This window comes from Rhinolophus sinicus, chromosome 16 (genome assembly GCF_057876585.1).
Source record: "Rhinolophus sinicus isolate RSI-liver-muscle chromosome 16, RSI-T2T, whole genome shotgun sequence".
Taxonomy (NCBI): Eukaryota; Metazoa; Chordata; class Mammalia; order Chiroptera; family Rhinolophidae; genus Rhinolophus; species Rhinolophus sinicus.
The window spans coordinates 135,102,831-135,118,407 of NC_142516.1; the positions used below are offsets into that span (position 1 = coordinate 135,102,831).

Genomic DNA, 15,577 nt, shown 5'->3' on the forward strand with positions numbered 1-15,577 from the left:
GTTAAGAATGAAAGGTACTTACTGACAAGGGACTGGCCTGGTCTCTCACATCATAAAGTCCAGGGTTAACGATCCTGAGGGCTGGTGCTTTAATGTTAGTCTCCCTCTGGTGACTGGTCACAGAGCATGGGAGAACATATGCCTTTTTCCAACATTTTCACAGCGTATGTTTCCTTTTGTCCTCTGTCTATGACATTCAGGGCATTCTGTGTATTTGGTGGTTCTGAGGAACTTAGGATTTCAGAAATATTCTCTGCTCTGTCAGCAAACAATCAGAATTTTTATAGGAGGATAGTGTATTCTCATAACTCTCAGGTTTCTCCTTTTTTTTTCCAGTTAATACACAAAATTATTGACCTAGGATATGCCAAGGAACTGGATCAGGGCAGTCTCTGTACTTCCTTTGTGGGGACCCTGCAGTACCTGGTAAGAAATGGGGTTTACAAATTTGCTGGTGAGTCTCTGGTGGCAACATTCATGGGCTCTTCTCTATACTGTATTTGCCTTCTCGCGTCTAAGTCTTGTCATTTCTTTGGATGGTTCCTAGATGCGTAAGAATTGTCGCATGAGGTGAGAGCCATAATTATCAGTTCAAGTCAACACAGAGTCCCTGTGGAAAGATACGGCCATCTCTGATGTCAAAAGAGCTCTGCTAGTGTGCCCTTGTCTAGATCCCATAACCTCTGCGCTTCAGTGTTTCATCTGAAAACAGACTTTAAACTAGATTCATGCTGGTCTGTAGAGGCCAGTTTCCATGTGTCTCAGGGGCCATTGAGTACGAGATGAGAGGTCTGAGCTCCCACCCTTTCTTTATGTTACTTGGTCTGAATATTGGGGTTCTATGTGAGTCACTCATTCATTCGAGAAATACTCACTGAGTATAGTCTGTGTGCCAGGCACTGTGCTAGGAGCTGGCGATGCAATGGGAAAAAAGACAAGCATGTCCCTGGCCTTTAGGAGCTTAGAGTTTAGCACGAAAGCAGGTGTTACACGGGTACGTACACCAATAACTGAGACATTATAGTCAGTTTCTGAAAGTGCTGCCAAGCGGAAGTGCAGGGTGTTAAGAGAGTATATATTAGGAGGACCTGAAGGAAGAATAGGTGAAAAGGGGCTGGAGGTGGGGGGAGTGAGAGGAAATTCCAGGCAAAGAGAAGATAGTACATTAGGAGACCAGACAGTGTGGCTGGCACCTAAAGAAGAAGGAAGAGAGTATCTTGAGTTGAAGCTGGAGAGAGAGGTAGGGGAGAGATAATTCAGGGCTTTTTTAGCTGGGATAAAGATTTTGGACTTTATCCTAAAACCTCTGGAGAGACATTGAAGGATTTTAAGTTGGGGCGGTATCAGGTTTACCTTCTAAAAAGACCACTTTTGAAACAATGGGGAAAATGAATTTCACTGAACAGAAGTAAATCTGGGCAAGTAGTAAGGAGGCTGTTGTGATACGCAGTCCAGAGCTGGCGGCAGACATAGAGATTGATGCAAGAAATGCTTAGCAAGAGACTCAGCAAGACTGGGTAATACAGTGGTACCTTGGTTTTCGAACGTAATCCGTTCCGGAAGACTGTTCGAGTTCTGAAATGTTTGAAAACAGCCGACAGCGAGGCCTCAGGATCTTGCACTCAGCAGAAGCCGTGTGACCTGTTCGACTTCAGAGGCGTGTTCGAAAACCGAAGCATTTACTTCCGGGTTTATGGCTTTCGTAAACCGAAATGTTCGTCAATGGAGACGTTCGAAAACCAGGGTACTACTGTAGATTGCTTGTGGATAACAGCCAGGAAAATGTTGATTGAATAAAGGAGTCTGCAGTTTAAAAAAGAAAAACAGTTGAAAGCTACTAAGCTAGATGAGCTAAAATGCCCTATCTAGTTCTTAAATAAAAAGGAAAAGAAATTCTTTGAAGTTTTTCTGAGTGCATTTATACTTACTACTTATCCCACCAACTAAGGTAATGGGCTCCACCGATTTATCACCTGCTGTGTGGGTTGGAGGTTGCAGAGTTGTGACTCATGGAGGGCTGTGATTCAGGTGCCTGTGTCTGTGGAATGTGAGCACGTAGGCCCAGGAGTGGCTCCTGGGATGCTCATCAACTCAGCAGCAGTTAAATGGTGACTCCATGCTCTGACCAGCATGCTCAGTCACATCGTTCACGTACAGAAGCTAAACCTCTGTCCATAACTAGACACAAAGAGTGACCTGACCATCCCAGTTTTTCCTCTTAGTTTGGACTGCTTGGCCCTTCCACAGGCGTCACAATTCCAGCCAGATAGCACACAGCCTTTGCTTGTGATGGTCCTTTCTGGAATGAGTGTCTCCTCGCAGACACTCACGTGAGGAGCCTTCTTCGGAGCTTGGCTCTTGTCCCACCTGTTCTTCGAAGCTTTCCTTGGTCACCCAGCTCTCCCTGCTTGGGCAGCAGTCACGCATCTGGCTTTTTTCCTCCGGATTGTATATATTCCATCCCATTGTATGCCCACATGTCATAAACCACATCAGTTTAGGAGACTTGGTCAGCATTTAATGTATGTACGATGCATTTGGTGTGTACAGCCCAGTATCATTGTCCTTTGTTGTATGTAGCCTGTCTTCCCATCTCTACACAGAGCCCAAGAGAAGGGTATGTGATGTATTCTGGTCTACCTAAAAGTACCACTAGTGGCCCTTGTGTCAGCATCATGAGTGAACGGGGTACAGAAAAATCCTAGATACCACCACCTAAATGTGGTCACCTCCTCACCCTTGAGTGGATGTGTCAGTGCCCCCTGGATGGAGCCAGGAGAGTGTGGGGCATGATTAGAAGGGCTGGTTCCCCTTCCTGTGGTGGCTCCTCAGAAGAGGGAGAAGCTCAGGCGTGTCCCCACCATGCATCGTTTCAGGCCCCGGAACTGCTGGAGCAGCAGAAGTACACAGTGACCGTCGACTACTGGAGCTTTGGCACCTTGGCTTTCGAGTGCATCACGGGGTTCCGTCCTTTCCTTCCCAACTGGCAGCCTGTGCAATGGTGAGTGAGAGGACATGGCCCTGGGGCAGGGCCGGGAGGGTCTCCTGAAGGAAGAAGTGTGTCCTTCTGTCTTTGTCATGTCAGTTTACCTGTTCGCATCTCACTGAGCACTCCCAGGCTAGGCCTGACGCATCTGAGGTCTGTGTTCCAAAAAGAAAGTCCTGTTGGGACCCTGCGTGTGGGCAGTCCAAGCTCCAAAAACCTAGAAAAGTAGAGCAGTTGTCAGGTATTAACATCTTTGAATATAATACTATATAAATGACACAAATAGCCCTATATTCAGTAGCAATAAGTCAGTCCATTCACACAGGCTGTTGTGTATATTTGTGCACTTACACTGAAAATACTTGTGTTTTAGTAAATAAGTTAAAGATATATACACATGACAAATGAGAAATATTTACATGAAAATCTATTGTTGTCTATACCTGAATATAAATTTTTGTTTCAAAAGCATAAGAAGATGGCTTAAAATGTGAACCAAATAAGTTACAAAAAAAGATTTTCTAATAAAAAACCAAAGTATACAATTAAGTTTTAAAAAATTATATTCTTTAACTTTTTTAATTATAAAAATAATGTGTTGTGCATTTTATATGTATAAAAGTTAATCACTGAAGTTAATTACTGAAAGTAATTACTAAAAAGTTAATTATTGAAATGTATAATTTAAAAATTAACATTCCCCTAAATTAGTTAGGTTTCATTCAGAGTTGTTTCTTGAGAGGCCACCCAGTAATTTAAACGACATTACTTTTCAAATTTTTTTTCAGTTTTTATTTTTTGGGGGCAGTAATTAGTTCATATAGTTCAAACTTCAAAAAGTATAACAGAGTATACAGAGTGACAAACCCACCTAGTTTTCTTTCCCACAGACATTCGATTGCATTGGTTTTTGGTGTGCTTCTTTCAGTAATTAACTTCAGTGATTAACTTTATACATATAAAATGCACAACACATTATTTTTATAACTAAAGGATGTTTTGTACATATCCAAGCACATTGGCATGTATTGGTTTGTTTGTTCATTTATGTGTCTTTTCCTCTTTTTTACATCAATGGTAGTATAATATGAACTCTGTTCTGTATGTGCTCTTAAAGCATTTTTACACTGTGAGAATTTCCTTCACATACCCCTGGAAACAATCACCATGACCATTTTTGTGTATCTCCAGGCTCTTCAATGTGTGTGTTATACTTAAAAACACACACACAGACACATGCACACACACACACATACACACAAATTACATACTCTCATATAACCCGCTTTTTATACTTACTATTGAAAATGATTTATTTTATACTGTATTATTTGTTTGGTATTCTACTGAGTGGCCGTACTATAGTTTATGCAACTTATCTCCCATTGTTGGAAGTATGGGTAGTTTATAATTTTTACTTACTAAAATAACACCAAGAATAACATCCTTGTAGGAAAAACCTTGTATATCCACAATTATTTTTCCCTAGGATAAATTCCTAGAAGTGGAATGAACAGATTAAAGATTATGCATATTTTAAAGGTTGTTGATGTGTATTAACAAAGTGCTCAACAGAAAGGTTGTATAAATAACATTTCCACCAGGAACATACAGAGCTGTGCCTTTCACCACACTATTGCCAACACTGACTGTTGTCACTTTTCTAAGTATCTTTCTAGAAGTAGTGAAAACAATGAACTTTTTCAAAAATAGGTATTTAAATCATGAGACTCTTTATTGATAAGAATAAGATGTAGCTTTTGAAATCTGGTAGAAGAGTAGTTTTATGTGATGTGTTCAGTTCAGTCAACGTTTATCTACCAGATGTTAGAAAAGCAAAGATGAAATGAGACAGGTCCCTGCCCTTGAGGAGTCAGGTAGAATGGCAAAGTATGCCCTCCTGTGGTGACTGTTTTTAAACCTTTACAGATTCTAAATTTGGGGGAATTCACTCATTAATTTATAGTCACATCTCATAATGTAACCATCATAAAAATAATTTTACATATCTGTGCAGCTATAGTGTTTTTAACTAACCAAGGAAATAACTGCATTTCTTCAGTTCAGATGTTGAGTTTTTCCATTATTTGTAACAAGATGAGTTAAAATCCATTAGAACTGGAAGAACAAGTGCCATTTGAAAATATATTCCTAATGGTTTGGCGTGTTCATAGAAGTCTGTTGTCTACAGAACCAGCATCCTAGAACTGCCCTCTGGTGCTGGAAGGCCAGGTGACCACTGTCAAAAGGACTTCTCTGGTGCCATGTAAGGAGCTATTGAGTGCACTCATGTGTGAGAAGTGCCTGTTTCATCTGCTTTGTAAGGCTTAGACAGCTTTTAAAATTTTCACTCTCATCTCAGACAGCAGGTAGATAGTAATTTCAGGACAAATGCAATTTCAGCTTTAGAATTCTATTTTGCAATCTAGGACGTAAGCAATAAGCATTTTACTTACTATGTCCTTTCATTTTTATAATTTCACATTGACAGGCTCAGTGTTCTGTTAGAGGACCATCCCCTCTGTATGTAATGACAGTGTTGGTGATGGTGACTTACAGGCACAGCCTCAGACAGAGCTGTGACCCACCAGCCTCTCCCACACGCCAGCTCTTCTGAGTTTCCCATGTGATTCCCTTACCAATGAGAGTTGCACAGGTGAACACTTTTTATTTGAATTTCTTAGGTGTTTTTTGCAAAGGAAGTATTTGGACATTCAGACAGAGTCGAAAGAGCACCAGACTTTGGATGTGCATCCCTGTCTACCACTCTCTAGTTGTGTGACCTTGGGCAAATTACCTGATCTTCATTTCCTTTCCATTGAATGGGGGTCTAAAAACAGTGTCTGCCGCATATGGGGTTGTCATGGCAAAGGGGTACATGTTCAGTGTCAGAGGACTTGGTTATCTAGAAAGCATTATTCAAATGATCACCCTTGTCACTGAGAAGATTTGAAACCAGTTGGGTTTAAACATCTTTTTTCCTTTAAAAACTACTTCAGATGCATCAACAAGTTCTCTAAGTTGGGAAATGTAAAAGTTCACTTACCCTTAGAAATAATATTTAGCAACATACATTTAGAGGAAAGTGTATGTGTGTGTGTATGTGCTGTGCAATTTCCTGTACATGTGACATGTGTGCCATAATCATGGTTTGGAAGTCCTACTTTTAGCCTCCATCAACACATGAGAGTTTTGAGTTAGATAAAATGAAAGGTAGAGAAAATAATAAGGATAAGACAAGAATGAGATAAGGTTTCAGCAAGCCATTCTGTCTGCAGGACTTGGCACAGAATGGTTAGTGACTCCTCACTCATTCAGCCATGACTGTCCTTTTTTAAACTCTCAAAGATGCCATCTAGCAGGGTGGAAATGCACTGACTGTTATCCCAAAAGATTAAATAGTGACGTGGGGGGTATCCTGTACAGCTGTAAAGTGATATGTTGCAGCGTTAAGGGCTGTAATCAACAAGAATACATGATTGCAGGCATTCCAAAGTCCGGCAGAAGAGTGAAATGGATATTGTCGTTTTTGAAGACTTGAATGGAGCAGTGAAGTTTTCAAGCTCTTTACCCTACCCCAATAATCTTAACAGGTAAGGCACAGTGGCATTTCTCTTCTACATATGTTTCTTTTTTCGAAATAGATGTCTGAGGTGACATCGATAGGCTTCTTTTTTTTAATAACAAAAATTTATTTTCTCATGTTTCTGGAGATCAGAAGTCCAAGATCAAGGCATTGGCAGCTTTGATTTCTCCTGAATTCTCTTGCCTTGGCTTGCAGATGGCCACCTTCTCAATGTGTCCCTCACGTGGCCTTTCCTTTGTGTCATCCATAGGCTTTTAAATAGATTATCAGGTTATCATCCTATGACTAAGAACTTGACATACACAATCCACCTTGATCTTAAACTTAGAACAGATTCCCACCACTTACTCCCATCTGGAAAGCCTTTCTCTTCTAAATTCAAATAACAATTTATCGGTACCTCTTATTACCCTTAGTAGCTTCTACCTTGTATTACATTCGGTTTTCCATAGAAATGATCTCCTACTCAACTGTAAGCCTTTTAAGGGTAGGGAATTATATTTTATTTCTCTTTGCACTCCTCAGGTAGCCTAATACTGTGTCAAAGCCAACAAATAAACCTTTGTAGTTTTAACAGCATTGCAATCTACTCGTAGAGCCAGAGTATAAACAGTTAAGTAATAATAGACTTGGGTAATAGTACAAAAGAAAGTTACAAGGCAGCTTTTGTGTGTGCTACAAGGCACACACACACTTGAGTAGCATGGATAATAATTACCATGAGTATTTAGAGGATGGGTAGAGGTATTGTAGGACTAGAGCTATGTGGAATGACTTTGGATGAGCTAGAACATCGTGGAAGGATCTGGAAAGATGTGTAGGAAATGGATAGATGAAGAGGAAGGAAGTTAAAAGGGAAAGGCTGAGGGGAGCAGAGGCACATTTTGCAGAGCAGTGAGTAGCCATGTTGGCCTCTGTGAGCGGCTGTAGTGGAGGATGATGTTAAGAGGTGAGCTGAACGTGCTTACAGGAGGCTAGCTGCAGAGCGTGCGGTGCCAAGGGACGGAGTGTGACTTTTGTCATGTGAACCCACCTATTGCCTTTGATGGGGTGATTAACAAAATAAATCCAGCAGCATGGGGTCTAGATTGTGTGTGGGGATCACCTGGAGGTCGGCATGCCTGGAAAGTGCATTTAAAAAGCTTCACAGATCATTCTCCAACAGCCAGTTGGAGATCAGTCTGCTGACCCATCTGCTGAGAAATCCCTGATTTGTGGGCGTGTTTTAGCACATCAGGAGAGGTGATGAGCATCTGGATAATTTAGTTGGAAATGTTACTTTTTCTCTGAGTTTAATTCATTTTCCATAATCATTTATTGGCTGCCACCTGTGTGTATAATGGAGCAATGCATGTGAGGTGTGCGCTTTGCACGATGAGGCAGCCTGAGGCTGGCAGTGGAGGTGTCTCCTCCTGCACTGTGCTCCTCTCTTCTCAGCGTCCTGGCACAGCGGCTGGAGAAGTGGCTGCAGCTGATGCTAATGTGGCACCCCCGACAAAGGGGCACCGATCCTGTGTACGGGCCCAATGGCTGCTTCAAGGCCCTGGATGACATCTTAAACTTAAAGGTGAGCGTGGAGCCTTGAGGCCGCAGGTCAGGTCCCCGTGGGATGCGGCAGTTCTTAGGGGAAAGAAATGCTCATTACGAAGCAGTTCGTGGGCCCCCTGACCAGAGGGGAAACTGAGGTTGCTGTGAGAGTGTACCTCTGCCTAAGTGAGAGGATAGGACCCTGCGCTGATGATCGTTGGTTGTAAGGTTGTAGCTGTGGACAAGCAGGAATATTATAGACTGAAATGTATAAACCACAGCACTCGGACCCCCTTCCTCAAGCTAGGCCCTTGCTTTGTGTGGCTGGGAAATTTGAGGGTAGCAGGGGATCCAGGCAAAGAGATGGACATCTGTTTAGGGATGGGTTTTTTTCCAGTAACATCTGGGTTGTGTTGCAGCTGGTTCATATCTTGAACATGGTCACGGGCACCATTCACACCTACCCGGTGACAGAGGACGAGAGCCTGCAGAGCTTAAAGGACAGAATCCAGCAAGACACAGGAATCCCCGAGGAGGATCAGGAGCTGCTGCAAGAGGCGGGTCTGGCCTTGATCCCCGACAAGCCTGCCACTCAGTGTATTTCAGACGGCAAGGTGAGCCCCGGGCTTCTTGCAGAATGCTGTTTTCCCCTGACTTTGCCTGCAAGGAAACTAATCGTGCATTCAGATTTTAGCTCTCCTTTATCAATTCTGTCAGGAACACAGTGCGCACACTTACCTGTTTGTTTGGTGTTTTTCTCTAAGTTGAACTATAAGATCCCTTGTATGGCCTAATGTGACGCACGAATCCCTCCACACTTGACTTGTTACTTCCAGACCACTTAGAGTGCCTTTTGTTTTGCCTTCGTTGCCAAAGCAATGCTTCATTCTTCTGAGTCAACCAAAACGATGTATGATGTACCTTTCACGTACAGAACTGTGCTGACAGCCGAAGCAAAGTGAGGCATGGTTCTGCCCCCAAGTAGCTAATAAAGTTAACATATGAGAAACAGTCATTGGAGAGGAAAGGAAATAGCAAACGTCTAAATTGTACAGTAAAGATAATCAGAACAAAAGAGAATGTGATAAGCTGTAATAAGGTGTCCATTCAGAAAATAAGTGTTACAGGAACAGGAAAAGGAAGTAGAGGCCAGAGTCATTAAGACTCATGGCGGGGGCAGGGGCTGGTGGCCGTTGGTTCGAGCGTCGTGCTAATAACACCAAGGTTGCCAGTTTGATTCCCGCATGGGCCACTGTGAGCTGCGCCCTCCTTAAAAAAAAAAAGAAAGAAAGACTCATGGATGCTCAGTACTCACGGGGTGAAGACGATGCTATGCATGAAACGTGGGTAATGCTCTGAAATCTCTTCGTTATTAGTTGGAAAGAGGAGGGGTTGGACCTACGAGACTCATTTTGTCCTTGTCCCTTTGCAGTTAAATGAGGGCCGCACGTTGGACATGGATCTCGTTTTTCTCTTTGACAACAGTAAAATCGCCTATGAGACTCAGATCTCCCCACGGCCCCAACCTGAAAGTGTCAGCTGTATCCGTAAGAACATCATTGCTTTTGTTTTTCTTTTTTTAAGTCACTTACGAAGCATGGGACGAGGCAGGAGCAAGAGACATGGACCAGGGGATGGTCCACACCAGGGAGATCAGCTAACTCGGTGCTCGGGGCAGCCTCCTTTACTAGGGACCCGTGAGGAACAGCCCCGCTGAAAAAGAGCAAAGGAAGTTTTCAGTTAACGTCAACCTCATAGGTAGAACTTTAAACACAAGACAGAGAAGACTGCCTGTGAGCTACTGAACTTGAATCAGATGACTATTTTATTTATTTTTGAAGTTTTATTTATAGTTATAATAATTAATACATGCACATGGTACCAAAAAAATCGAAAGGTACAAAAGGATATACAGCATCTTCCAGAGAAACTGCTGCTATCAAATTCTTGGCTATACCTTCCAGGGGTATTCCATGCATTTATAAATTATATGTGTATATAATTCTTTTTTTCCCTCAAACAAATGGTAGCATACAATACATACTGTTCTCTACCTGCCTTTTTCATTTAACAATATATTACTATTTTGGAGCTTTTTCCCCTGTTGGTACATATAGAGCTGCCTATTTTTTAAATGCCCGCATAGTATTCCATTGAGCGAACATTAGATGGACATGTTAATGCATCTTCCACTCCTGATCCCACACACTCACACAGAATAAACTCGCACAGATCAAGGGTCACAGGGCTTAGAGATCTCCAGGCTTCTTGCTCATTTAATCTTCTTCCAGTACTGCTAGTTGAAGCTGCATTTTTAGAAAACTTCATACGACCTTAAATATTATGAAATTTAGAGTTTCTATTGAAAATATGTGAGCCCGTGTACATGGACTCTCGCCACTTGGTTCACAAAGTGTTTCTTCAAATTAACAGCCATTTATTGACTGGTACCTGCTTATGCTGAAATGTGGTACAAAAAAATGGATGAGGTAGTAACCAGGCATAGCACCCAAAAACCTTATGTACTAGCACAGCGGTTACATAATGTGCACGAAGGTAAAAGTGCCAGTGTTGTCGCCAAGCGGGATGCGGTTCATCGTCAGGGAGTTATTCTCTGACAATTGTGTGTGTCTCTGTTCCAGTCCAAGAGCCCAAGAGGAACCTGTCTTTCTTCCAGCTGAGGAAAGTGTGGGGCCAAGTCTGGCACAGCATCCAAACCCTGAAGGAGGACTGTAACCGGCTGCAGCAGGGACAGCGAGCTGCCATGTATTGTGCCAGGCGGTTTGGGGCTTAACTTACTTAAAATGGCTTGGTGGCTTTTGCCACAGAGAGGTGGCAGAGGCAGGGGCCCACAAGCAACTATTAGGAGAGGCAAGAGGGAGACACTGGTTTGGATGGGCAGGAAGTGGTCCACTGAGCTGGATGGAGAAAGGCCCTTTTAGACCCGACAGGGTGAGTGAGGTCAGCCCGTGGAGCAGGAGTGAAAATGGAGGGTTGGGCTGGTTGAACCAGGGGCAGAATTTGGAACGTGGAGGAGCTCATTGCAATTTGGGTCAGCAACACTCCCCTGATTGTCATGCCAGGGACTGACTGGCTCTTTCCCCAGGTTATGACTAGTTTGGGTTACTGGCCCTTTGTGTAGTACTCAGCCTAGTTCCAATTTAGGTGCAGAACCACATGCATTGCTGAGGGCCAGAAAATTGTCTATGGTTATAAGTGGCTGCTCTTATAATAATAATTATAACTGGGACCTGCCTTGGCATTTGAGGTGGTGTTGTTATTGTACAGGAAATGGTATTTGGATCCCAGAGATGCCCCAAGGCTCTGTTTTTTGTGGTCCCTGCAGGATGAATCTTCTCCGGAATAACAGCTGCCTCTCCAAGATGAAGAATTCCATGGCTTCTATGTCTCAGCAGCTCAAGGCCAAGTTGGATTTCTTTAAGACCAGCATCCAGATTGACTTGGAGAAGTATAGTGAACAAACTGAGTTTGGGATAAGTGAGTGTACTCTTTGCAATGCGTTTTGAGAGCCCATTCCATTCTTGTTTTCTCTTCCTGAGGTTTCTTTTTTTTTTTTTTTTTATAATTGAGTTGCTTATTTCTGTTTTGGTTTTGTGGTGTTTTTCAATTTTTTTTTCCCTACATTTTTTTTCCAGCATCAGATAAACTGCTGCTGGCCTGGAGGGAAATGGAACAGGCTGTGGAGCTCTGTGGGCGGGTAGGAGACTCATTTTAGGTTTATATCCTTACCAAGGGGGATGAGGCTTTTTTTTCCATTTTCCACTTTCTCTTCAAAGAGTAGGTCAGTCTTGCATGTCAGAATTCAAGTTTTTCTCACCATGCTCTTCGACTTTACCTAGGACTTTCTGGAAAGAGGTTGGGAGAATAGCCAGTAAAGGGGGCAGATTCAAGAGCCACACAGATGGACAGAGCTGGTCCAGATTTGAATAAGGAGCACGATGTGAAGTGTCCTTCAGGGGAAGCCTGACCTCTTCCTGTTAGAATGGGCCTTGGAAGAATGATTAGCACTTCATTTAGTCAAAGGTTTTTGCCGAATTTTATTGGGACGTTAAATCCATAGGGAAAAAGAGGTCTAGGCAGAGTCTTAGGACAGTGTTTATCGAATGCCACTGAAAAATGTTAACTGTTAAGGCAAGGGAAGTGAACCTCACACAGACTGAACCTTGGGCTCTGAGGCTTCTCCTGGGCTTTTTCAACATTTTCCCGTGTGAACTTGGGCAAGGACCTTCACCTCTGTGTTTTAACGTCTGTTTCTATAAATCGGTACTGAATGGATACTTAAAGGCAGCTATTATCTAGACAATACCTTATTTAACCAGAGACGGTGAGGGCTCCACCCATCTTGGTGCTCATGTACATAATCTATGACATAAAGGAGCCCAGGCCTTCCCATATAGGTGGCAGAGGATGGGCAAAGTAAGACAAGGGAAAGAATATGCGGAGGGCATCTTCTGTATGCCCTGCACCATGCCAGATACTTACATAGGTTATCTTATCTAATCCCTAAAGTGGCACTATTAGAAGCCTGTTTTGTGGTGGAGGAAACTGCAGACAAGGGTTAAGTAACTTGCCCAAGGGTCACACGTCTAGAAAGTGGGGGCCCCAGGATGCAAAGCCAAGTCGTTCTGACTTCACAGTCCATGTTCCTTCTAGCCAGTCAATCAGGAGTCCTTAGTGAGTGTGGAGGATTTTCCCTGAACATCTTACATCTCAGAGTGCTGGTATTATGTCAGTTGACATTAGCGCAGATTTTTCATCAGGAGAATGAAGTGAAACATCTGGTGGAACGGATGATGGCACTGCAGACGGACATCGTGGACTTGCAGAGGAGCCCGATGGGTCGGAAGCAGGGGGGTACTCTGGACGACTTGTGAGTACCATCTGGGCAGGGAACCATACGCTGTCCCCAACATACACACGGCCCCAGCCAGAGTTTCCATATGTGTGTGGGGTCCCGTGTGGTTATTACGGAAGCTCTGTGAGGCCATTCTCTAGAGCATGCCCCGCAGTCAGTCATCTCGGCGTGGTCCAGAGATGAGCAAAGGCAAGTCACCGTCACTCTGAGCTTGAGTTTCCATATCTATCGAGGGGCCAGCAAGACTGACCTCCCAGAGATGTGAGGATCAGTTTAGATAATGCACAGAGCAGTAGTTCATAAACTATAAAGGCTGTAATGCCCGGAGCTTTTCCCATGGTATCAAACGTCACTGTTCGTCCAGCCCACCCTGACCCAGGGGTGGCTCAGAGAGCAGAAAGTAGAGCAGAGAAGAAGCCTGGCAACTCCTAGAAGTTTGGACCTGGAAACTTCATTTGAATCTTTATCAGGACTTTGGCCTTGGCTCCGGGAGGGGACGAAGCGCCCAGGCAGAGCGCCCTACCTAAAAGAAATCTCACAGTCGCATGCAGCCCCTAAGTGCAGATGGGAGGGAGGCAGGCAAGCACATCAACCTCTCAGGAGCTGTCTCATTTGGGCTCAGCAGTGTCTTCTGATGCTTTTACTAGGATTCCCAGGACCAGGAGCCCAAACATCAGAAACCTGATTATTTGTACATTTTCTCGAATCATTTAACCCTTTATTCCCCTCTAGTTTTCAAATGAAAGTCAGTTGTCTCAATCTGAAAATGTCAGCCAGTCTCACTGTGTTAAGGGGAGAAAGGGATAGCAGTTTGTGTGCACGCGGGCTTGAGTTTTCAAGGGGAAGCCATGTTCTCCAGGTGTGGGTCCAGTGACAGCTCCTGGAATTACTATTGCGGAAGCCAAGTGGACAGGAATTCCGGGGACAGAGTGGAGACTCCTTTCCTTAAGATTCTCTCTCATTACACCTTAGAGATGTTTGATTTTTGATCATGAGGGTGATCGTTCCCTTGCTGTAGGTTATCGCCTATAATATCTCCAGGAATAATCATTTTCTCCAGTCAAGACATTGCCAGTCATGATTCTAGAAATCAGTAATTCTGCTGGCAGGAAGTAGCTTATCAGTGCTTTAAATGTGCTTATTTGGCCTCAAATCTAGACATAGCTTCTTCTTTGTATATTTCAGAGAAGAGCAAGCGAGGGAGCTTTACAGGAGACTAAGGGAAAAACCAAGAGGTAAGTAGGGTTTTATGCCTGCCTTGGGTTCCTTGTTGTCTCAGGTGTGAGGCACTGGGACTCTGTGCTAGCCTCCTGGAGGAACTGTGCAACTCCTTCCCTCTTTCCAGACCAACGAACTGAGGGTGACAGTCAGGAAATGGTACGGCTGCTACTTCAGGCAATCCAAGCCTTCGAGAAGAAAGTGCGCGTGATTTATACACAGCTCAGGTATAAGCAAGCCCCTACTTTCCTACTTGAGATGCAGTGTGGAGAAGCAGCGAGGCTGTGTGAGGCCGTTTCCTCGCTCTGCTCTGATACGCTTAAACCACCTGAAGAAAATGTATCTGCAGCCGTTGAATGGATTCATAATTGCCAGGGATTATGTTCTCCCACTTTCTCCAACCCAAAAGCCACTGGAGTTTGTCTTGTTTATTTTTCACAGTAAAACTGTGGTTTGCAAGCAGAAGGCTCTGGAATTGTTGCCCAAGGTGGAAGAGGTAGTAAGTTTAATGAATGAGGACGAGAAGACTGTTGTTCGTCTTCAGGAGAAGCGGCAGAAGGAACTCTGGAATCTCCTGAAGATCGCTTGTGTGAGTGAGCCCCTGTACCAGGCCCACAGCCCTCAGTCGACCAGCCTCTCGGGGCCTTTCCACCTCTGTGCAGCTGCCACTGCCCTGCCAGGGAGACCACAAGCCCACTGATAGACGACTCAGCAGCCGCTGTTCAGTCTTCACTTCTCCACGAGTTAGAGTGAACAGGGAGGGGAAGAGCTAGGGCCTAGGCCCGTTGTTTTTATTTATGTATGTATTCATTTCCTGTGGCTACTGTAATCAATTCCCACAAAGTATTCTCTCCCAGTTCTGGAGACCAGAGCCCGAGATCAAGGTGTGGGCAGGGCCAGACTCCCTCTGAAGGCCCGAGGGAAGCTTTCCTTGTGTCTTCCAGCTTCTGGCGGCCCCAGGCATCGCTTGGCTCATGGCAGCATCACGCCAGTCTCAGACTCTGTCTTCACATGGCCTTCCCTGTGTCTCTCTTCTCGGGGTCTCTTAAAAGAACTCTTGTCCTTGGATTTTGGTCCCACTGGAATACTCCAGGATGGTCTCATCTTGGGATCCTTAACTACATCTGCAAAGACCGTTTTCCCAATAAGCTCGCATTCCCAGGTTCCTGGAGTTAGGAATGGACAGACGTGTTGGGGCCTCCATTTAGCCCAGTACAGGGCGTGTCAGCATGATGTGACGGACCCTCATCTGTGTCTGCTGCTTGCTATCAGAACTCACACTTCTGTGCCCACCGTCCTAGTGGAGCTGTGATTTCATTGAATGTTGCTCACAAAGAAAACATAACACAGAAAAGAGAGCCCAGGACAGCGAAAGGAAAAGAGC

At 44.1% G+C, this 15,577-nt stretch overlaps 1 protein-coding gene across 2 annotated transcripts in view; it reads left to right on the forward strand.

The window, feature by feature from the left end:
- The window catches only part of IKBKB (inhibitor of nuclear factor kappa B kinase subunit beta), a 48,297-nt gene that overhangs the window by 25,545 nt on the left and 7,175 nt on the right, over positions 1 to 15,577 (forward strand). The window contains exons 7-19 of one of the 2 annotated variants that reach the window (XM_019742104.3): positions 337 to 426; positions 2,877 to 3,001; positions 6,472 to 6,579; positions 8,010 to 8,139; positions 8,519 to 8,713; positions 9,532 to 9,646; positions 10,742 to 10,865; positions 11,446 to 11,597; positions 11,756 to 11,817; positions 12,881 to 12,990; positions 14,161 to 14,210; positions 14,321 to 14,420; positions 14,635 to 14,782. In XM_019742104.3, the coding sequence (XP_019597663.3) occupies positions 337 to 426; positions 2,877 to 3,001; positions 6,472 to 6,579; positions 8,010 to 8,139; positions 8,519 to 8,713; positions 9,532 to 9,646; positions 10,742 to 10,865; positions 11,446 to 11,597; positions 11,756 to 11,817; positions 12,881 to 12,990; positions 14,161 to 14,210; positions 14,321 to 14,420; positions 14,635 to 14,782 (1,509 nt within the window). Of the gene's footprint in view, positions 1 to 336; positions 427 to 2,876; positions 3,002 to 6,471; positions 6,580 to 8,009; positions 8,140 to 8,518; positions 8,714 to 9,531; positions 9,647 to 10,741; positions 10,866 to 11,445; positions 11,598 to 11,755; positions 11,818 to 12,868; positions 12,991 to 14,160; positions 14,211 to 14,320; positions 14,421 to 14,634; positions 14,783 to 15,577 lie in introns of both variants that reach the window. The other variant, XM_019742103.3, reaches the window with a different exon arrangement.